Genomic DNA, 22,917 nt, shown 5'->3' with positions numbered 1-22,917 from the left:
AAAGGTGCGCAACACCACCACCTGGCTTAACCTCAATTTCTGATTTTGAGAACTATCTTGTTCAAGTTGTTCATCTATTCATGTGCTTGAAAATTTAAATATGGATCTTAACTAGATACATTTGTGTGCTTTTTTTAATACAGAAAAGAGATGGGATATTTGTTACTATCGATAGTAGATACTTTTCTCATGAACAAGTTTTCTCCACATCTCATGACTCGCGCAGTGGAAACCCGCCACGCGCATTTCTTTTTCTTTTTTCCTGTTCAGTCATCTCAAAGATGAAATTGCTTTGTCCCTTTGGACATGTTTCCACAGAAAATGCCAAACTCGCTGACCTTTTGGTGGCCTGACATATTCCTTTTCACTTGCCCAACTTTATTTCCCCAGGAAATCTCAACAGAACCACAAGCATGACTCTAGTCCTCTGTTGCGTGCACCCACGGGAAACGCTAAAGCACGGGGGTTTTACAGGGGCTGCAACTGGGGCCGTTAGGGGGCTTCAGAACGCAGATCAGCTTTCTGAAGAGCTTGTAGGAGTTCTCAGCAAGGGGTATTTTGCAAGGATGGATTCAAGCATCCGAGGGTGACTACAGGACACACCTTTCTATTCAGGGTTCCGTGCACTCGGTGCCACTGGCGGTTCATCTCTCCCAGGTGCTCGGCAAACTCCGTCCTTTCATAGCGCTTGCTCTCGACATTGCAGGTGCTTAGCTGAAGCAGTGACTGGTTAACGAAGTCAACTATCCATTGCTTGTAGTCCATCTCCATTCTGAACTCCTAAAACACAGAGACAAGCAAAATGAAACACCACTGTCAAGAGTGGAAGGCCATCACACAAACTGCTGGACTCTAGGGGGTGCTAAGTGCCTGGCCATTAATCCCACCTTCGGAAGCACCTCCCACTTTCCCCACCTTCCGCGGGGTCAGAGTGGTTGCTTTATCCTCAACACAGTCTTAGGCACAGCATGACTCGCTTCCCTTCAAACACACTGGAAACTGCACCATATAATGGGAGCTGCTCTCTGTACTGGGCTAGCAGGTCCCTGGTCTGACACAGGGGTCCTGTAAGAAGTTGCCTGAGAGTTATGTGAGTTTCTGAGCCATCTGACAACTCAAGGAACAAAAGCAAAATGGTCTGTCACACCTACAGGGAACTTGGCCAACTTAGGCAGCTGTACTATCCCTTCTACGGCTATTTTGTTCCATCATGGCGTTAAGTTCTACCCTGATCCTAAACCCACCGAGGGTAACTATGTATCTGTCAAGCCTGTCATCTGTTGGGTTTTACTCAAAAAAGTTTTAGCTCTGCTAGTGGAGACAGCCAGGAGGAAGCAAGTAGAATGTTCTAGTAACTGTAGCTTATGCAGACCTTTTGAAGATGCTACCAGGCACTCAAGCTAAGATGCGATGGTGGATAAAAACCCAAACCAGGCCAGATATGGTGACGACATACACCTTTAATCCCAGTACTTGGGAGGTAGAAGCAGACAGATCTCTAGGATTTGAGGCCAGCCTGGTTTACATAAGCAAGTGCCAGGTCACCCAGGGCTACAGTGAGACCTGATCTTGCAAAGAAGAAAAAAAAAAAAATTCTGCTACACTCATTCTTGGTTATTAAGTGATTCATCTTCTGCCTTCCAGACACTAGCTCCATCACTACCAGATCTTTGAAGGCCATGCCCAGGCTCCTCATTTACCTGCCTGGCACACTCCTTGGCACACATGACTGTGTCTTGTTATATGCTAATGAAATCTACTCAAAATTCACATGTAATGTAGAAGGACGTCAACTTTTTTCTTCCTCAAGAACATTTATTGGTGACCACTGCAAGCCAAACATTGGGTTTTTTTCCAGGTGAGAATCTCAGTCAAGGCAGGGAAGGAAACAGGGACGAAGCTAAGCGGTGGTAACAGCATTGGAGCTAGGGAAAGGGTCACAGAGACAAGTCTGGCAGAGTCATCTAACCGGGCAAGGAGACCTGGGGCGGAAGAGCCACCAAAGTCATATGTGGACCGAGCCTTGAAAGGTGGTTCAGAGAGTATGTATAAAGTGGGTAGTGACATTTCAGACAGCAGGGGCAGCGTGCACCCAGCATGTGTGTGTGTGTGGGGGGGAAGTGGGGGGGGGGAGTGCCAGAGGAGGGTGAGGCACCCAAGCTGGATTTGGTGCTGATGTGGTGGGTGAAAAGATGAGCTCAGGGAGTCCATTAAGAACTTGGATTGTCCTCCCTAGAGTAATTGCCACTCCCTTCCCTTCCAGCCTCCTTCCGGTCTGTTTCTCTTGATCCTATCTCACAGGTCTTTCGAGTCTGCCTTTTCCCTCTAAGTGACATGCTTTCGTATTCAGTGAAAAGGCCTCAGCTCCTGCTGTATAATTACCTTGAGCTTCTGCAGACGACCTTTGACTTGAGCCGCAGAACGCTGGGAGAGCTCAGCGTCCTCGCCTGCAGCCTGAGGCTCCACGGTGTCCATCCAGCTGATCATCTCGGAGATGGCGCTGCGAGAAGGCAATTTCTCCATCTGAAGCTGCAAGGGCAGAACGATTTCCATTTAATTACCTGCCGTGAACTGGATGGATCAGGGCATCGCTAAGGAAGACACCTGCTTTGATAGATGATCTTGCGACATGATTATGCATGTTAGCCACGAAGACAAACCCAGTATTAAAGTTTCAAACAAGCGACCCCCAAACAACGATTAAAAACCTCCATATAAGCCAACTCAGGGGCACAGAGACAACCAAGAAATAAAGTAATTAAGCTTGATTTCTCTCATAAGAAAGATCTCATTGGAGGAGAGTCTAGTAATAAAGACCTATATTCAGTAGTGTGTATGTGTGTGTGTGTATGTGTGTGTGTGTGTGTGTGTTGGGGGTTAGGCAGTGTCAAAGAAAATGAGTGAGTTAGAAAGATAATTTTAAAAGACTTGTGAGCTAACAAGTGCATGCTAATTTAAACACTGTCTTTAAACACTTGCCTGGTGAAGTTTCTCCTGAATGTCTGGAAGCTGGGTTATCAGCATTGTCCACTTCTGCTCGAATTGTGCGAGAGACGATCTCAGCGTGGCTGTGTCTGCCTCCTTCAGGTGGAGAAGCTGGTTCCCAGTGCTCAGTACCGCAGACTTCAGAGAGGACTTCTCATCAACTTCCTTGGAAAATTCCTAGAAGAAACAATTCCTAAGATTGGGTACTTTTAAAACCTAAGTACAGTCAGAGTAACTGTCTGCGCTACCAAACTAAAGATAGTAAACGTCTACACACACACACACACACACACACACACACACACACACACATTTTACCTTCAGAGGCATCACAGATGCACTGGAGAACAAAGCACATGGAGTCTCTAGCTCCTCTTAACCCAGAGGATCCATATTTTTAAAAATAGCCTGGAGAGATGACTCAGTGATTAAAAGCACTCGTTACTTTTTACAGGCTCAGGTCCTAGTACCCACATGGTGGCTAACAACCATCTGTAATTCCAGTTCCAGGGGATTTGGTGTCTTCTTCTGACCTCCAAAGTATCAGGCACAGGCACACACACACACACACACACACACACACACACACACACACACACGGTGCACATCCATACATGCAGGCAAACCACTCATACTCATGAAGTTAGATTAGCCATGTTCAACGGCCAATTTGGCAAGAATCTGTGGAGTCCATATTAAATGAATTACTTGGAATAAATTTTCAAATAAGATATTTAAAGTCTTTCCTATGTATAGGTTCTTTCAAGAGCATTGAAAAAAACTTATATTTTAATATTAAAGTAAGTAGCCATAGCTATAAAACAGAAGAGAGTAAAGACCAAGGGAAAATATTTCACATGTACTAACAAATTAATATAGATCCTATGCATAATTCTATTAGGAGGCTGAACCTCAGTGCTGCACTGAGTGAGTGTTAGGTGAGTGTTCCATCACCGAGCTACATCTTTGACCTGTAAGTTCATTTTGTTATAGAAGAAAACTTTTCCCTCAGTCAAAATAATAAAACCTGAAACATGAACAGAGAATTCTCACAGGAACTTAAAATCACACACCTGTTGACTCCATGAAATTATCCTAGAGGAAAGTAGTTTGAGGATTGGCTATTTTTTTTATTATTAATAAGATATGCCAGGTTTGAGCAAGCTTTACATTTACATAAATACTCTAGTCCATTAAACAGTAGCAGATAGCTCTAGGAACACATCTTGCTTGCATGCCTGACCTCTTACCCACAAATGGGAGCAGAGATTATCACAGCGGCCTCTATATTTTTATTCTTGGTACTTATTTTTGACCAGTAGTGTAAGCAACTTACAAAAAACCTGTCGATGTTGCTTCTGATCGTATCCAGGTCCTGAGACACGTTGAGGGACTGTTCTTTCCAGTAATTCAACGTTTGCTGAGAAGCTTCCAGCCATCTGGTCAGCTCGTCCGAATCCCTGCTGTAACTATCGGGAGCAAAGCGAGAATGGAAATTAGAAACTCCCTCTGGGGACGATAGGCACCGGTGCTTATAGTTCTTATCTTTATTGTTAATTTCCACGATTAGCACTATTACTCAGAAATTCATGGCATTTATGAGTATTCTATCATGTCTTATACCATGCTCCAAGCCCAATGGCCTTAGCATTTTCTAGAACTCTCTCCATTAGGGATAATCAAGAAGGAAGAAAGTCTATCCATCCACCATGACAGAGATCAGCTTGGCCATCAGTGTTCACCAGTTCCTTGTTTACAAGGAGAATAAAACTAGCATTTGCCGATGGTGCTCAACAACACACTGCCGTTGGCTGCGTGCTGTAATAATTATCGCGTTATCTCATATGATGGAAACAGGCAACAGAGCACCATCTTCCTTGCAGCTTCTCAGCTTGTTTATTAGCTTAGAGGCTCTGGGAGGCAGGGATGAGTCTGAAGCTCAAATGTTTTCTATTCCCTCCATCATCCTCTGGTAGTTCAGGGTAACTGCAAGCGAAGAAGTCAAAAGACTCAAAGCACTCTATGAGCTAAAATTATTAAATGGTTTTAAACTTTTATTTTATTTATTTTTCTGTTTTGCAAGACAGGGTTTCTCACACGGTACGACGTGGTGGACCTCATACAACCTTGAGCTGACTACAGCTTCTTCCTAGAGTCTTTCTCTACAGCAGAACACGAGGCCAACCGATCTCTAAGGCAGCATACCTGAGGAGATGCTTAAGCAGGGTTTGTAGTCTGTGGAGCTCGTGGTCAATCTTCTTGTTGAGGGACAACCACTTCTCTTCTAGCTTGGTGATCTGGCTCTCCAGCTCAGGACAGCTCACAGATGCCGCCAGCTGTTTGCCTTCGTTCAAGGTCTGGCAGAGCCGCAAGTGCTTTCCGTCAATGTTTCTTTTTATTTGCTAAAAAAAAAAAAAAGTCACAGAATGAATTAATCTTAAGTAAAATCTGCTGATCTAGCCTCTCTCTTTCTCTTTAGTAACACAGGGTCTTATTATATAGCCCAAGCAAACCTGAAAACTCACCATGTAGCCCAAATTTATAAGCCTTCCAAACACTGAGATTACAGGCTGGCTCCAAACATCTGGACTAAGGGATCTTTCTGGCTCAGCCTCCTCAGTGGTGGGACCATCGGCACAATCAACCATTCCAGGTTTCACACAGGCTTGGATTCATAATGTGGATTATGTTTTCTAACTTTTTAAGTTCTTTAATAATATCATTTTATGTGTATGGGTTCTTTGCCTGCGTACATATCTGTGCCACATACACATGCCTGGTGCCAGTAGAAGGCACTGGGTGCCCTGGAACATGAGTTACAACTGATTGTGAGCTGCTCTAAGTGCTGGGAATCGCACCCAGGTCGTCAGCAGCTAGTGCTCTTAACCACTGACCTGACTCTTCAGCTGACACAAAGATTATCTTCAAAATCAGGAAATTTTAGAAAAAAAATACATAGAATCTAGAAATCGGGATTTCCAGTGTCTCTGTGAACATCATGAGATGTACAAACTCAGGGTCTAGATCCTGGTGTGCGTGGCCCTCTTAAGGGACTGCGATTCGCTATCCCTCCCATGTTAGTCCACACTCCCTGCTGCCGAGTCTCACAGACGAAAAGAAACTTAGGCGGGAGGGGGGATAAACACGAAGATATCTATTATTCACCAGACACGCAGACCAGGGGGAGAACTCATTTGCAGATGCTTTTGATATGAGGACTAAGATGGAGAAAAGAACTTTCCAATAAATTAAAACAGCACATTATTAAGCCCACTTCACACGCACGTAAAATAAAATCTTTCAAAACTGCAAATACAATGACCCCCCCTGAAGAGAACTCTGTCTAACAGCAATTATCTCCACAGCTTGGTTCAGCTAATGCCACGTACCTGGTGGCTGGTTAATCTTTAAAAGAAAATTATTACCAAAATAGAACTTTGGCTATTTTCCTATCAAAAAATGATCATTTTTTTCTTTTTTCTTTTTTTTAATTTCTCTTTCTCTTTTACCCCTTTCCTGGCTATAGGCAAGGATAAAAATGTTCAAAATCAATTACAAAATGCGCTGTCATTTTCTAAGCCTTAAATACTAGTTACTTGGCCATCACAGAACCTCTGAGATGCTCCTTATTGCTGTTTATTAATGTGTCTGTGTATACACAGCACATTTATAGCATCATAAGTTAACACCTAGCACCTGTTCCTTCAGAGAAGGGCGATAAGGTTGGCCTTGAATGTAATGATCCTCCTGTCTCCACCCCAAGTGCTAGGATTACTCAGCATGCACTACCATGCCTAGACATCAAACCCTGGGCCGGCTTCATGAATGGCAGGCAATGAACTCGACTAACTGAGCTATATCCCTAGAGCCCCCTGAGGGCTTTGATGCCTTTATTCTAGTGAGAAAAGGCATGCTGGCCAGGTGGAGCTCCACACAGCTTCTGAAGACAGATTTGTCCCTGTTCAGGGACTGCACAACTATGGTCTTCATTCTATGGCCCAGACTCCACCAAACAACCACATTGGCTGGACACCCGGACCTCTGTGACTCCAAGGGACCATGAATGGCCCAGAGAAGTCCACAGTGAGGTGCAATTTGAGGGATATATTTTAGGATGAAGAATTTGTTCAGGCTGGGCAGTGGTGGTGCACTCCTTTAATCCCAGCACTTGTGAGTCAGAGTCAGATGGTTCAAGGCCAGCCTGGTCTACACAAAGCAAGTTCTAGGACAGCCAGGACTGTTACACAGAGAAACCCTGTCTCAAGCAACAAACAAAAAATTTGTTCTGAAGGCTTAGAACAATTTGTTTCTTTGGAAACAGCTTTCAGGGATTGGGTAGAAAACTCGCTTGTCATGCATACATGAGAACCCCCAGCACCCATATAAAAGTAGGTGTGGGCAAATGCATCTGTAACCCCAGCACTGCAGTCGCGGGAAAAGCAAGACGGTCAGCTGAGACTCACTGGTCATCCAGCCTAGCTGAAACGGCCAGTCCCAGGGTCAAAAACAAGGATCTGTCAGGCAAGGTGGCACACACATTTTTAATTACAAATTTTACTTTACATTTATGAGTGTTTTGTATGTATGGATGTGCACCATGTATATCCCTGGTTGCTTCAGAGGCCAGAAGAGGACATCAGATTCCCTTATGTTCCACGTCACCCTAAAGGATCCAGATGTATCTGACTGTGGATCTATATCAAGTACAAATATGGTGTCCCAACCCCAGGAAAATGTCATTCTCTCATATCGCCCCCGTGTGAGATCTCACTGTGTATCCCAGGCAGTCTTCAAAGTCACAGTCCTCTTGTTTCAAGCTCAGGAATGCTGGCATTACAGATGTGTGTGTCAACAAACCTAGGCCAAAGACTTTCTATAATACTGGAGGCAGGTAACAGAGCTCATGTGTCTCCTAGGCTATGTCCAGTCAGAATTATACTGTAAGTATATTTAGAAGCTCAGCTTTATAAAATCCTTTCTATTCTCATCTTATTTCTACACTAATAAATAACAAACAGTGACTCTTGAGTATTTAGCCATAGATGGGACACTGCTACTCCCACCCCAAGGCTCAGAGAACAGCGGGGAGTAAGCACAGGAAGAGCGTAAAAGAATGGAGGAGGAGGACGGGGTCTATGACATGCTGTCCTCTGGGACCGCTGCACACATGAACTCACAGCCACTGTGATGACCTGCATAAAACCTGCTCAAAATCCAGCCAGTTAAAAATTATGGCATGGGGCTGGAGAGATGGCTCAGTGGGTAAGAGCGGATCCAGCTTTACACCATATCAGAGCTCAGTCCCTGGCACCCATATGGGAGAGATTACAACTGCCGGTAAATTCAGATCTAGGAGATATGATGTTCTCTTTTGGACCCTGCAAGCATTGCACACACATGCAAACACACACACACACACACACCCCAAAAATAAAATCTGAAGTATTTTTTTCAGCATGGAGCTGGGAGGGGCTTCCAAGGTCCTGCCCCGACCATGGAGCTATTGGCCAGTTAGTGGCTGCTGGGGGCGGGGTTTGCTTCTTAGGGTGTTGGTCACTGGCAAGATGACCCCATATCCACGTGGACTAGTTGGTCTCAGTGGGTTATTTAAAAAGCAAATCAAAGAAGTTGGAAGGGAGAAATAATAGGAGTTGGGGAGAGTTGGAAGGAGGGAATAGAAGGTGGAAATTATTAAGATGAACTGTATACACCTATAAAATTTTCAACGCATAATGAAAAGAAGCTAGGCCTTAGAGACAAGGTCACACATGGGTAATGGATAGAGCCAGGATCCAAGCCAAAGACTTCTCCCCAATCCAGATTCCTGCTTATGCTGAAGACTCCTCATCCTTCTGGATGAATAATGTTTCAAGTCAACCAACCATTCAGCATGGAAACCCAGCGGCCTTGCTGGCACACAAAGCACCGTAGACTGGTTCTGTTGTAAACTAGGAAACACGCTACCTGATACAATGAGATCCTTTCCCGTAATCTTTCTTCCGTCTCTTCCACCAGACTCACAGAGGGCAACGAAGAGACAAGAACTTCCAGGTCCTTCTCAAGAGATGCGTAGTTGTCATCAAATTCTTCCCATTTCTGGACAACAGACACCAGGAGTCAGTTCCAGGGAACGACAACCATTAAGCCAAAAACAAACACTGAGACCAGAAGAAACGGAAATGTGGACCCTACGTAGACTCCGGGTGCACTTGAGCCGTGACATGGTATCAGGAAGAACTCTGTCAACAGCGGGACATAATCCCACTGTTTTTGAAAAGGAAAAGTTAATCCCACGGGTATATGTATATACTAATGTACTTTATTAATATGTTTATTTGCTTGTAGTGCTGGGATCAAACCCAGGGTCCCATAAGTGGGTAAGGGTTGTACCACCAAGGCATGCCTCCTGCCTTCACTAGAGCTTTATGCTAACCTTGGGAAGTCAGGCAATGGGATTAAGAGAAACACACAGTAAGTGGAGGTGCTATCTATCCTGAATGCCACTGTGAAGGCCCCACAATGTAAGGCAGCCTTGTTCTTCCTGGGAGAGACAAAGACCTAATTGTGAAATGCCTTAAAAAAAAAAAAAAAAAAAGAGGAAGCCTCCATCAGGTTATTCTTGCCTCTCTGATGCAGTCCCCAATTCTAGTGAACAATTGTTCTACTGAATTACCTGACCCCTGCCTGAGCTCACTGGCGGTAGCAGTAGCCTAGTGCTGCCTTGTCCTAGCTCAGTGGTGCTCAGAACACATCATCCTACCTCCCCGTATTTCCAAGGTAGCCCATTGGCCAGGCTTCCTGAGCATAAAGAACTGAGTTACTGATATTAAGCATCGTCTCTTAGAAAAATAACCTTAGCATTTCTCCTTTCTACTCAAAGATCAGCCACTTGTCTTATAGAGCACTCACTCGGTCCAGGAAACCTTTTAAAAACCACCATTACTTTAAAATCAATTGGACAGCATAACCAGAAAATAAATACTGTCACCAGGAAATAATACTGTGTTTATAACATGATAAAGTTGGGTATTTCCTTTTAAATTTTCCTTTCTGGGCTAACATCTGCTGTAAGTGGTTTAGTGAGTTAAGAGGAAAGCTTCAAGCTGAAAAGTACTCTCTATATATGTGGTTGACTTTTGTTTGAACTGAGGCCGAATTAGCACGGATGCATTTTCCCGACAGGACATGCATGCCCAGTAGCTCTTAAAAGGATCTTAGGCTGTGAACCATGGACTGTTTCATCCCATCCATGGCTGTCACACGCCTCCATGCTACCCATTCTCAGTATGACAAGTCCCAGCAGACCTCGCACAAAGTGGGGAGGAGTCACAGCGAGGCCCAGCTCCGCCTTTCTTTCTGTTCCACCTCCATCAGCTTCAGCTCGGATGCCCTCAGGCCTGCAGTGGGTGGAACCCAGGAAGCCCAGCTCAGAGGTCATGAGACATACCTGCAGCACACTCTGAAGCTGGGAGCCTCGCAGGCAGGCCTCTTCCCCCAGAGCTCTCACTTCGGCGGCCTCTTGTTCCGCCCCAAATCTCTCGCCCTTTTGCAACGATGGTGGAGACATTTTTGCCGAGTAGGTTTGAATCAACAACATGTCAGCAACGAGCTTCTGGAAAAATCCCTGAAATATGGGAAAGGTTTCTAATATTTATTGTCAAATTGGGAAAATTATAAAAGCCAAGCTACTTTAATTTGTTTACCCCAGTTCCTTTGACCAGCCTCCCTCCTGTGCTGGGCGGTGACCCCAAGGCCTCATTCACATTAGTCAAGGGCTCTGTGACTGAGATATGGCTGGGTACCCACAGTTCTCTTTTACTGTTTATTTTCAGGGAGGTCTCACGAAACTGTTTAGATAGGCCTTGGATTTGTGCTTCTCCTGGCCTCAGTTTCCCAAAGCAGATGGTGTTATGGCCTGTGCCACTAAGCTTGGCTTAATTTTTTTTTAAAAAATCCCCAGCCTCAGGAGGTCATAGAAAGAATCATATGAATAGTGAACACATATACACAGTCATACATAGGATCAAACATATAGGCACATGAAAGGAGCTAAAGTGGTCCAATCCCCGAGTCTCCAAAGAACAGATGGAATCTTAACGAATTATAAAGACACATTCTCCTTAAGTAAAACTGCCACCAAATGGTCTATTTTAAGCACCGACCATTAGTGTCAATTTCCTTTTCTGCTGTGATCTTTCTGATTTAATTATTTTGAGTTTTAGAATGTTAGAAGGTGGTTAATAACTCAGGAGACAAACGGTCTTCAAATGGTGTTCAGCGTGTGAGCCCGAGCATCCCACATCAACAGATGGGGCTCCTCAATCTGAGCACCCACTGAGACTCAACACAATGGCCACGTGAGGGGGATTTGCTAAGGGGCTGATTGGGCTTCTTTCAGGAGGCTATTCTTCACCCAGTGACTCCATTTACCCGGCTGCTTCCTCTAGTTGTTTGAAGGGGCCCCTTAATTATAAGAACTTCTTCTCCTACCCCTAGAAGTGGACAAATACATAGAAGATTGTATCCGACAAGAGGCCAGCGCACACTGGCATGTCCCACCTGCAATCCATGGGCCACACGAGGCAGGACATAGCCACAAACACAGCACAACACAAAAACCTAAACTCATTTAAAACATATGATTTAGGCGGGAGAGGGCTGATTCTATTGCCTGGTTCTTGAGTATGAACTTTGCTGATGCCAATGTGATCACAATGTCAAAAGGTTGAACCCCACTGTAAGGGTGACTATGCTCTCTGTCTGTCTGTCTCTCTGTGTTTTAAGACAGAGTCTTACAAAGTAGTCCTCCTGGAATTTGCTATGTAAGCCAGGCTGGCTTTGAACTTACAGAGATCTTCCTGCCTCTACTTCTCGAGTGTTGGGATTAAAAGTCTGCACAACCATACTAGGTAGATCAAGAGAATTTTGTATAATGAAATGAATGGAAAAATAAGAGGACTAATTAAAACATTAGATTATAAGCCTTCCTTTTGATTCCAGTTCTCAGGAAGGCCTTTCCTAACCTCCCTAAGTCAGTGTCTCCTATTAGAAGCCCTCAGAGGATGAATATACTTCTAATTGTAGATTTGCTTAAGGACTCATTGATAAAATGTCTGCCTTCTCAATCAACGAAAAGCTCCACGTAGGTGAGAAGCTTCTGAAGGAGCTTGTAAGCAGAATGCTATGTCTTCCTCAAAGAGGATGATGGATTATTTCCTCTGCACACTCGAGAACAACTGGAGGTTAAGGTCACCAAGGAGGGTCTTACCTTGTGATCTTGTAATTGAGCCTGCAAAGCAACTTTACTCTTGGTGTGTTGCAAGGGGCTATTTGCAAGTTTTTCTTTTCCAATACTGATGAGCTCCACCATGCCTTGCAGCAAGGCATCCTGCTGGCTCTGGGACAGGAACGGGCTGCTGAGTTCTAGGTATTTGGCTCTCAGGATTCCCCACATACTGTCAAGAACATCCTGAAACAGAGAAAGCAGATGTATACAAGCATTTCAACCAGCCAAGAACTTAAATCAGACAAAGAACACATCGAAACTCCTGGTGGAAGACCCAAGCCTTGTCCCTTCCGCCCTCGGTGCTGAATGAATGCTTTCTGCCCATACACACCTCCAACTTGTAAACATCCTGGAGTAAAACATGAGGGAAATGGAGCCTTTCCCCTTCGTTCCTTAGTTTGGCGACTTGCCGCTCCGAGTTCTGCAGCTCTGCTGTATGCACATCTGCCTTCTAAGTGAGAAATCAGACAGGAGAGAAATACCATAGTTAAATCAGGAAGCACATGGAGCCATCAAAACAGAAGAACCACACATGGAAGTGCCCTGGGAGCACAGAAACAAACCAAGGAGAAAATGAAAGGCCTGTCCTGACGCCCCGTTCCACCAACATGCAGCTCTTCTGGTCAGTCTCCCTGGAAGTGCCAGGGTTGAATTTGTTCCTAACACATTCTATGCACATAGCAAACGAGGCATATGTGCACAGTGCAGGATTCATGATCTCTGCACCTCAGTGTTCTGAACGCTCATCAGCTCTTCAACACCTCTTCAAACCACTATAGTTACCTTCCAAAAAACTAGCTTGGGCCAGGGGTGGTAGTGCACACCTTTACACCCAGCATTTGGGAGGCTTACACAGATGGAACTCTAGGAAGTCAAGGCTAGCCTGGTCTAAACAGTAAATTCCAGACCAGCCAGGGCTACATAGGGAGACCCTGTCTCAAAATCATCATCATCAATATTAGCAAGGTTACGGTGATCCATACTTGGGAGACTAAGGAAGGAGAGTTTGCTAAATATAAGACCAGCCAGGTAGAAGAGTGAGACCATCCCCAAAAATTCAAAATGAAAACTAAAAAAAAAGAACAGAACAACGTCCAATCATCCCTTTCCATGTTGCTGGAGATTAAACCCAAGAGCCCGTACATGCTTGGCAAGTGTTCTACCAGAAGCTATACCCCCCCCCCCCAGCTCTCCGGGTCCTTCTCAGCAGGGACATGGTATGACACCCCATCCTAAGGTGCTCGCTGCTTTAGTCATATGCAACTGTTTAATCCAATGGGCTTCGGGAGATGCACAGCTTTTATAGTAAGCACTGCAGCTAGGTCCATTCTCAAACAGTTCTGCTAGATCTATCTTTACGCAACTATTCTTCTAGTCTGTCTGTCTGTCTGTCTAGTCTCAGGAAGCCCAGGCTGGCTTTAAACTCTTTATATAGCTGAGGATGACCTTGAACTTCTGGTCCTCTTGCATCCAATCCCAGGGATGGAATTACAAGTAATCATCACGTTTGGTTTATTTAGTACTGGGGATCAACTCCTGGGCTTTATGAATGCTAGCCAAATGATTCTACCAATAGAGTCACATCCCCAGCCTCTTAGTTGACCTCTTCAGGGAGAACACACATCCAGATCTTAGAGAAGCAACGGAACACGGTGGGTTCTCAATATTAGCTCAGTAAATGAAGGGACGCTGTTGCTGAATGGAAGAGCACTTATCCTTACAACCCTTATATAAGTCAACTGGCCCCTCGAAGCCAGACTAATTAGGGTTCCAGTGGAGGAGGTAAGGGCCTCTTTACCAACACCTTTGACAACTGTAGACACACTTAACTTTTTCCCATTGACAGGGGAAAATGAACTATTACTTTAAAATATTATGCTTCATGGAGTACTACATGAGCCTTGCACTCGAAGGTCAACATAAATTGTTCTCATCTGAATGACCACTTAACTTTCACCAACACTTGCCAAGGGGCATGATTAGGACAAGCAGCTAATGCCCAACACTCTCTGGTCTGAGGTCAGCTTCATTTGAACTGTTTTGATTGATTACCTGAAGCTGTTCGCCAATACTCTGTCCACTGATCGCGTTCAAAGACTGCTGTAAAGCCATTTTCTTCTTAATGAGTTGATTGTATAATCGCTTTATTTCATTCTGCATATGAAAAAGGTACACGTAGGAAACGGAGACATCTCATTTAGACCTTCCTCCCCTTTTTATTAAATTGAAATTTTCTGAAAAATTTCAACATGAATAGAAAGAGAGTCACCCATACATTCCATCTCTGAGCTCAGCCTGCCCCCGGATCTCACTCAGCTAGCCCTAACTTCCCTTCCCTTCGGATTATTTTGAAGCACATAGCAGACATCAAGTCATTTCATCAGTACTCCCAATGTTGATTAAAGGGTAACACCCCCTCTTGCTAAAAGCAGTACAATCTCCCCTGCCCCAGGATCAATACTAATTCCTTCAAATGATTAATGATCCAGACGGGGTGCAGACTTCTGTTAATTGTTTATAATTTTCCTTTTGGTCTTCAATTGGAATACCACCGAGGTCTTTGTGTCACAAGAGAGCCTGTGGTGTTTATTATAGAAGCAGAATGCAAGCCAGGACACCATCTCTTTCAGTTGGCTGGCTCCCCTATTCTTTTTTGTTTCTTGGATTCATATATGTAAGAAAATATGATCCATTTGTCCTGAGTTTGGCTGATTGCACCCAACACCAGGTGCTGGCATATTCTCCCCGCCCCCCTCCTTATGTCTGTTTTACTTAGATTCTAGAAGCTTCCTGGATTCAGAGTTGGTTGGTTTGTCTTGTTGGGTTTTGTATGTGTGTGTGGTATATGTGCACCAGAGTTCATGCAGAGGCCAAGAAGGTATTTTCTTCTGTCATTCTTCACATCATCATCATCGCCCTCAGTATCATCGACATCATCATCATTATCATCATCATCATCATCGCCATCAGTATCATCGACATCATCATCATTGTCATCATCATCATCGCCATCAGTATCATCGACATCATCATCATTGTCATCATCATCATCACCACCATCAACACAGGGTCTCCCCCTGAACCAAAGCTCACTGCTGTCTAGGCTGACCACCCAGTTCTTAGGATCCACCTCTCTCTGCCTCCTGTACACTGAGGTTACAGGCATGTATGGCCATGCCTGGCTTTTACATGGCTGTTGGGGATTTGAACCTAGGTCCTCTTGTTTTTATAGCAAGCTCTCTAATCCATGAAGCCATCTCCCCAAGCCCTTAGGTTTGCTTTTTATGGGCCAGATTCCTTCACTAAGTGGTGTTGTTTTATTTGTTTTTCATTGTGCAGCTGTAGCGGTTTCCCAGCTCGCCTGCCTCCAGACCCTCCCTTAACAATCTATCAAAGCCCTGGACTTTCATGGAATCGTCAAAAATAGTAACCTATCCTTCTGGCCTAGAAAGTTAAATAAAACCACTCTCCATGACAATCTCTAAGCAGCAAATGTAATACAAGAAAAGAAACATCATGCTCGATCATCTTGACACCCACACCTTTGGAAGGGGGCCTCATTTTCAAGTAGTCTCCCACTTAAGAGCAAAGGCGTCATCTCCCTGAGCACTTCCTATAAGAACGGATGGCCACAGAGGGTCCGGGCTCCCCGGAGTCAGCTATGGGCTCAGAGTCACACCTGATAGCTGTAGCTGTGGTCAAGGCCAGCCTTCAGGGATGAGCTCCTCCAGGCAGCTTTTTCCTGGGCACGCTCCAGGCTGGCTTTCAGAGCATCGAAACATTCAGGTAGCAGCGTGGTGTCCCTGTCATGCCACGTCACAGCTTTCAGAAGAGCATCCTTCTTGTCGCCCAGAGCTAAATAAAGCTTCTTCAGCTCCAGAGCCAGTTTCTGCAAGATGGAAGGGAAGGAAGACAGGCAGTGAGCTCTGGCCTGAAGTACCCCTACCACGCAGAAAGACGGACACAGGTGCGTTAGGAGTACAATTACCTCAAAGAGCGCCTGCTGGGCAGCCGTGTCCTCCCTGAGCAGCTCAGGTCTCTGTAGCAGCTCCTCCACACTGCCCAGGCAGCGACTGAGGCTCAGAAAGAGTTCAAACAATCTTTTATCCAAATTGATGTATGTTTCTTCTGTCATACTTTCCTAAATCATGAAAAAAAAAAAACTGTTAAGATTCCTTGCCTTCCTGAACGTGTGTTTTCCACATCTCCATTAGCATATGCAATTTATACTACGCTTTTAAGGAGGACTTCTTCTTGGATAATTCTATGCATGTGTATGTCCGTGTGGGGGTGTATGCACGGGGGTACAGGTACCCACGGAAGCAGTTACAAGAGGTTGTAAGTCACCCGATAATGGTGGCTGAGAACCAAACGCCAGTCCTCTGAAAGAGCAGTACTCTCAACCACTGACTCATCTCTCCAGGCTTACGTTCAGAAAAACTTATGATAAACTGTTTCAACTAATGCTTGCTAGATGACCAATTAATTAGTGTTTAATCTACCTACTCTGTGAATTATACTGTACAATAAATAAATAAAACGAAGATTTTTTTTCTTCCCTTGACACCGAGAAAAACAAGCTTGAGAATATGAGGCAACCGAGTACTGAGTGGAATTAAAAGATGGACCACTAGGCGAGGGGCATCCAGGTGAAGCTGCAAACCTCCTCCTACCGCTCCCTGCCTCCACATTTTTGAGGCACGGCCTTGCTATGTTCAAGCTGTGATCAGCTCAGACTGGTCTCTAACTCGCCAACCTCTTGCTTCTGTCTCCCGAGAGACCCGGCATAGCAGGCATCAACTACCTCACCGGCTGCTCTTCCTCACTTTCCTGGAGGGACAGCGAAGAGAAGGATACTTATAAGGGGGTCTCTGCAGGGTTAGTTAGGAAGAGATCTCTTAAAGATAGAGATGGTGGTGGTAAGGGGGACCCAGGAGTGTCAACTATGGGCTGACTGAAAACTGAGGCCACTTAGAGGGGTATTTCCAAGGAGCCCCTAGGGCTGAACCTCCATTTGCTGGTAAGTTGGAGAGTCAGAGCCCCATTTTAGCTCAAGTTATTAGAACCAACCTTTTCTTTGCCTTGAGTTCCTGATTAACGACATCTGGGGAGTAAGCCACAGCCCCTAAGTCATTAGGCCACTGAGCCACCTGCTGCCATTCACCCTCACGTGTGCTTCGTTTCCTTGCTGTCTTAGCTGAGGATACCTACCACCACCCAGCACACAGGTCAGAGTAAGCTCACACAAGGTTGGAAACCTTGCCTGCTCCTTCCCCATCCTTCCCATCCCAGGGCACTCTGGAGACCTCACTAAGCAATCACCACCCCCTTTACACACACCCCTTGTTGAACCTGGGCTCACATTCAGAAGTCTTTGCATATTGCTTTGGGTAGCCACTGAGCCACTGCAAAATTCACCAGAGCTGGCAGAGGGCTGGGCACGGAGCTCAGCGAGACGGCATTTGCCTGGAGCACGGGAAGTCCTCGATTCAACTCCCAGCACAACACAAACTACCCAAGTCGGCAAACAAGAAAAATTCCATTTCTAATCCCAAGACTCATTCCATTCTGACTCTATTAACTGCACAGTGAAGGAGATGTGCGGTGATGACCTCCTGTCTTTCTTTCTGCAAAGTGTCATTGCCATGAGAAAAATTCACAGTGTGTAATTTCTACCTGGGTCTGAAGGCGGTTTGCTTCTAGGCGGAGATCTTCGAGCTGGGTGGTGTAAGTGTGCAGTTCGTCAGCTGTAGGGCATCTGAAGTTATACACGCTCACACTGGGCAGCGTGCTCGTATTTGCGTGCACCTGTTTGGAAGAGAGAAACCTAATTAGTTATAGCCCGAGCCGCTGCTGGAGCTAATGTAAACGCAATGAGAATGCCTCAGTGCGCAGGCCTCCCGGGTACCCCTCAGCAAGCTCCTGTCATTATAGAAAAAGACAAAGATCCATTTAGCTACTAACATGAGGGAGAAAGCACAATTAGAGGAATTAATAAAGCCAGAAATTTATAGATGTATGTGTTTATTTAATATTTTTGGCAGTTCTAGGGACAGAACCCAGGGTCTTCTATATGCTAGGCAAGGGCTCAACCACTGAGCTGCATTCTCAATTTAATCTTTCAACTTAATAGGCTGTTCAAACCACAAACTTAGCCAGTCCCTCCTCCCCTCATTATTTCAAACAGGGTTTCTCGGTGTAGCTTTGGCTGTCTTGGAACTCAATCTGTAGACCAGGCTGGCCTTGAACTTGGAGATCCGCCTCTGGAAAACTGGGACTATAGGTGCGAGCCACTACTGCCCGGCTACTTAGCCAGTTTTTTAACTAGTCTATTTATTATGTACTAGTTTGTTTACTAGTTGGCTCCTTGTATAGCCAACTCTTAGAATGAGATACAAATCACAATTAGGAAAAAGCCAGGCGGAGGTGGTGAGCACCTTTAGTTCCAATATTCCGAAGGCAGAGGCGGGTGGATCTCTGAGTTCAAAGTCAGCTTTGTCTACAGAGTGAGTACCAGGACAACACAGAGAGACCCTGTCTCAAACCCCTGCTACCCCCTCCCCCTAGAAAACCCCTAAAAGTCAGTCACAACTAGGGATAGATCCACATCTGACTTGTTATTGAAAGGGCAATATCAGTGTTAGAACTGAACCATGTTCAGGAGGAGGGGTGAGTCTTGAGCACATTTCTCAAATTGAATAAAATATTTTATAACATCAATGGCGTGCCAGAGTGGATGGGGCGAAGTCCATGAGGGTTCGTGCTCTGTTGGATGGTCCTATACCGATAAGTACATGGGCATCACAAATTACAGTCCATGGGCTATAAAAGAACACGGCATAAAAGAAGGGAGTCGGGGTGTATATCAGAGAAGTTTGGGTAAATATGGTCAGGATCCATTGCATGCATGCATGAAAGTCTCAACTTGCTGACAAACTTAAAAATGAAACAAAACACAACAAAACAAACAAACAAACAGGTTGTGGTGGTAGAAGACTCTCCAGGGAAAAGATGGATAGGACTTTAAGAGACACTTATATATACATGTGTTTTAAGTGTGATTAATAAGGAGAAATTCAGACAAAACCCTACCTAGGAGGCTAATTCAACTCCAAATGGCCAAATAAAGTTCTGAGCATGGAATACATTCCCATTAGACTGGAAATTAGAACTCACTGAGGACCTTTGCCCAGGCCAAGTAAGTGCATAGCTGATTAGATAAAACCTGGTAGCTGGAGAGATGGCTCAGCGGTTAAGAGCATTGACTGCTCTTCCAGAGGATATGGGTTCAGTTCTCAGCCCAACATGGCAGCTCACAACTGTCTGTAACTCCAATTCTAGGGGATCTGACACCTTCACACCAATGCACATGAAATAAAGTTAAATAGATTATAAAAACAAAACAAAACCTGGTGGCTGGGAGCAGCCAAGCCAGGCCACTCTCACTTGTTCCTGGTTTGGGGAGAACTCAACATAAACAAAATGTGCCATTGGCACAGGCTGGCACGTGATAGGTTCTACAGAATCTTCTGATGCATGAATGGCATGTACAAACCATTCTATAGGTGTTTTGTAAAACTTAGTACACACTATTCATTCAACAGATAGTAACTAAAACACCCGATTGCCATAGGTGCTATGCTAGGCACTCAAATGTGAACCAAGCAGACACGGATTTGCTTCTCTGACCTTCTAATGGTGAGCACAGAGCATTACAGCTTAAATCTGGAGTGTCCCTTGTAGGCTGCTGGCACTGCTGTGGAAGGTGACCTTTGAGATGTGAGGTCTTTCGGGTGGATGTGGGCCACTGGGGATGGGCTTTGAGGGTAACAGCTTGGCCCTACTTTGGTCCCTGCTCTCTTCCTGATCCACCAAGATGTGAACAAGCCATGTGAACCGGCCACTGTAGAGGGAGCTGCTTCAGCGGCTGTGCCGTCCCCCTCACGATGACCTTCTGACATGGGTGAGTCAATCACCTGTCCTTTCTTAACTGTTCTGTGCCAGAAACATGCACACAAATGTGTAGACAGAGAAGAAAATAAGAAGTGTAGCGAGCTCATGACCAGGGAGCACGGGCTACAGGAACAGAAAGGGAGGGCCGGGCCGGGGAAGAAGCCACAGGGTTCCTCTGCCTTCTGAAAACAAACGTGCACATCATGCAAAGAACACAGGTTTCTAGATGAGCCCTCACTGGGTTCCCGAGAGAGAGAGAAGCACACAGACCTGAGGCTCCACCAGCTGAGGTCCTGGGGGATTTGGCCTTGAAGTTAGTTCATGGTGAAGGTACAGCCACTTGTCACCACTTTGGCCCTGGGGGGACAAGGCTGAACCTGGAGCCGCGTTTCCAGGGTCAGGAACCTCGCCGCTTGTGAAGAGGAGAAAAAAAAAGTGTGAAAAGAATTGACACACACACACATAAATCTCAGATTACCTTTACACAATGTTTCATGTCAGATTTTTAAAATAAACAATTCTTCCAATACTAAATATCCAAAAGTGGCTGAGTGATGGAGGTGGGTCTTGTATCTTATCTGTTGCTTTCATTGGTTAACTAATAAAGAAAACTGCTTGGCCCTCTGATAGGGTAGAATTTAGATAGGCGGAGTAGACAGAACAGAATGCTGGGAGAAAGAAGCAGATTCAGGGAGTCGCCATGATTCTCCCACTCCAGACAGACGCAGGTTAAGATCTTTCCTGGTAAGCCAGCTCGTGGTGCCACACAGAATATTAGAAATGGGTTAGATCAATATGTAAGGGCTAGCCAATAAGAGGCTAGAACTAACGGGCCAGGCAGTGTTCAAAAGAATACAGTTTCCGTGTAATTATTTCGGGGCGTAAGCTAGCAGTGCAGGCGGCCGGGTGCCAGGAACATAGCCCACCACTCCTTATCACTACAGCTGGGAGGCTGGAGAGTTGGTTAAGACCAACTTAACCAACTTGCTGCTCTTGCAGAGGACCCAGGTTCAGTTCCCAGGGTAGCTCACAACCACCCTAAGTTCAGTTTCTGGGGATCTGAGGCCCTCTGCTGACTCCTATGGGCACCAGGTACACAAGCGGCACACGCACACATACACAAAGGCAAAACGCTCAAGCACATAGAGTGAATGATCCTAAATTTCCTTTTTCTGGGGCGGGGGCTGTCACTCAGCTGGTAGAGTGACTCTAGTAGGCACGTAGAGTGACTGATCCTAAATTTCCTTTTTCTGGGGCGGGGGCTGTCACTCAGCTGGTAGAGTGACTCTAGAGGCACAGTGCCCTGGGTTTGAGCACCAGCATCACACAAGCCAGGCGTGGGAGTGCACACCTGTAATCTCAGTATTCGGGGTGGGGCAGGATTAGAAAGCCATAGTGCAAGTTTGAGACCACATTGGGTTACACCAAACCTTACCTCATAAATAAAAGAGAGAAAAATGCAAAAATACATCTAACGGATGCCCATCATACTTAGAAATGCTTTGTCTCACGCTGGAGAGATGGTTCAGTGGTTAGGAGCTCTGGCTGTTCTTCCAGAGGACCCAGGTTCAATCCTCAGCACCTATGTTGGCTCACAATTGTCTGTAACTCCATTTCCAGGGCATCAAACTCTCTCTTCTGGCCTTCTCAGGCACCAGACAGGCAATGGTGCACAGATATACAGGCAGGCCAAACACCCACACACATTAAAATAATTAGAGAATTTGAAAAATGCTTTACCTCGGAGCTGATTCCTGATTTTCATCTTTATCCTGTTGGCAATACTGCAACCATGTTTTCTTGGCATTGAATTCTGTGAACTTAATTAAATCTTTCTGTTCCAATGGTTTTAAAGCCAGAACCTGTAAGTGGACACAATTCAAATGGTTTAACTGATCTAGTTTTTCAATTAGCACCCTGAATGTCTTCTGCTGAAATCATCTAGTTTATATCACCTCAAGTCATTACCACTTTTCTTTTGTGTTTGCTTATTCTTGTTACCATCTATGCCCCCAAAATTCAGTTAGGAGCTGTGTCTGTGGCTCACCAAGGGAGCTTTTGCCTCACGTGTGCTAGGTCCTGGGTTTCATACCCAGCATTGCAAACAAACAACAAACCCCAAAGAGACAGTGAATAAACAAAACTATAAAATAATCACTTAACAGCCAAATGTTATTTAAACTATATTGGACACACATGAAAAAATTACCAGTGAACATGCTTTGAGACAACAATCAAAGCAGAGCAGTCAATAAAGAGCTCAGCTTGCCCTGACGGTGGTCACTTTGTTTAAGATGCAAACTGCCAGGCGGTGGTGGTGCACGCCTTTAATCCCAGCACTTGGGAGGCAGAGGCAGGCGGATCTCTGTGAGTTTGAGACCAGCCTGGTCTACAGAGCTAGTTCCAGGAAAGGCTCCAAAGCCACAGAGAAACCCTGTCTTGAAGGAGGGGGGGAGGGAAGAAGAAGGAGGAGGAGGAGGAGGAAGGGAGGGAGGGAGGGAGGGGGAAGAGGAAATGGGGGGTAACCTAATGAAGGATCAAGGCTCTATCCCCAGTGGAATAGCTTACTGTGCAGACACTGCAGGCCCCAGCACCCATACTTCAGTCATAATGCAGCCCTCCAATGGTAGCTCGGGCTTTAGTCCAAAGAGAAACACCAACCAGGAAGTTTAGTTCCCATCCCTCCAACTGAG

General features: G+C 45.3%; 1 protein-coding gene across 8 annotated transcripts in view; it reads right to left on the bottom strand.

Moving 5' to 3' along the window:
• Syne2 (spectrin repeat containing nuclear envelope protein 2) overlaps positions 1–22,917 on the bottom strand; it is a 292,157-nt gene that overhangs the window by 70,348 nt on the left and 198,892 nt on the right. For all 8 annotated transcript variants that reach the window (XM_050153713.1, XM_050153714.1, XM_050153716.1 and 5 more), the window contains 15 exons: positions 21,965–22,086; positions 20,495–20,636; positions 17,948–18,079; positions 16,260–16,412; positions 15,951–16,160; positions 14,324–14,425; positions 12,603–12,722; positions 12,254–12,454; positions 10,433–10,609; positions 8,950–9,081; positions 5,191–5,387; positions 4,322–4,454; positions 2,980–3,162; positions 2,383–2,529; positions 604–780 (listed from right to left, as the gene is read on the bottom strand). In XM_050153713.1, coding sequence (XP_050009670.1) covers positions 604–780; positions 2,383–2,529; positions 2,980–3,162; positions 4,322–4,454; positions 5,191–5,387; positions 8,950–9,081; positions 10,433–10,609; positions 12,254–12,454; positions 12,603–12,722; positions 14,324–14,425; positions 15,951–16,160; positions 16,260–16,412; positions 17,948–18,079; positions 20,495–20,636; positions 21,965–22,086 — 2,328 coding nt within the window. The remainder of the gene's footprint in view (positions 1–603; positions 781–2,382; positions 2,530–2,979; positions 3,163–4,321; positions 4,455–5,190; positions 5,388–8,949; positions 9,082–10,432; positions 10,610–12,253; positions 12,455–12,602; positions 12,723–14,323; positions 14,426–15,950; positions 16,161–16,259; positions 16,413–17,947; positions 18,080–20,494; positions 20,637–21,964; positions 22,087–22,917) is intronic.

This window comes from Alexandromys fortis, unplaced genomic scaffold, assembly GCF_014885135.2.
Source record: "Alexandromys fortis isolate MF-2015 unplaced genomic scaffold, M_Fortis_MF-2015_v1.1 scaffold_82, whole genome shotgun sequence".
Taxonomy (NCBI): Eukaryota; Metazoa; Chordata; class Mammalia; order Rodentia; family Cricetidae; genus Alexandromys; species Alexandromys fortis.
This window is presented reverse-complemented; position numbering and strand designations above follow the sequence as displayed.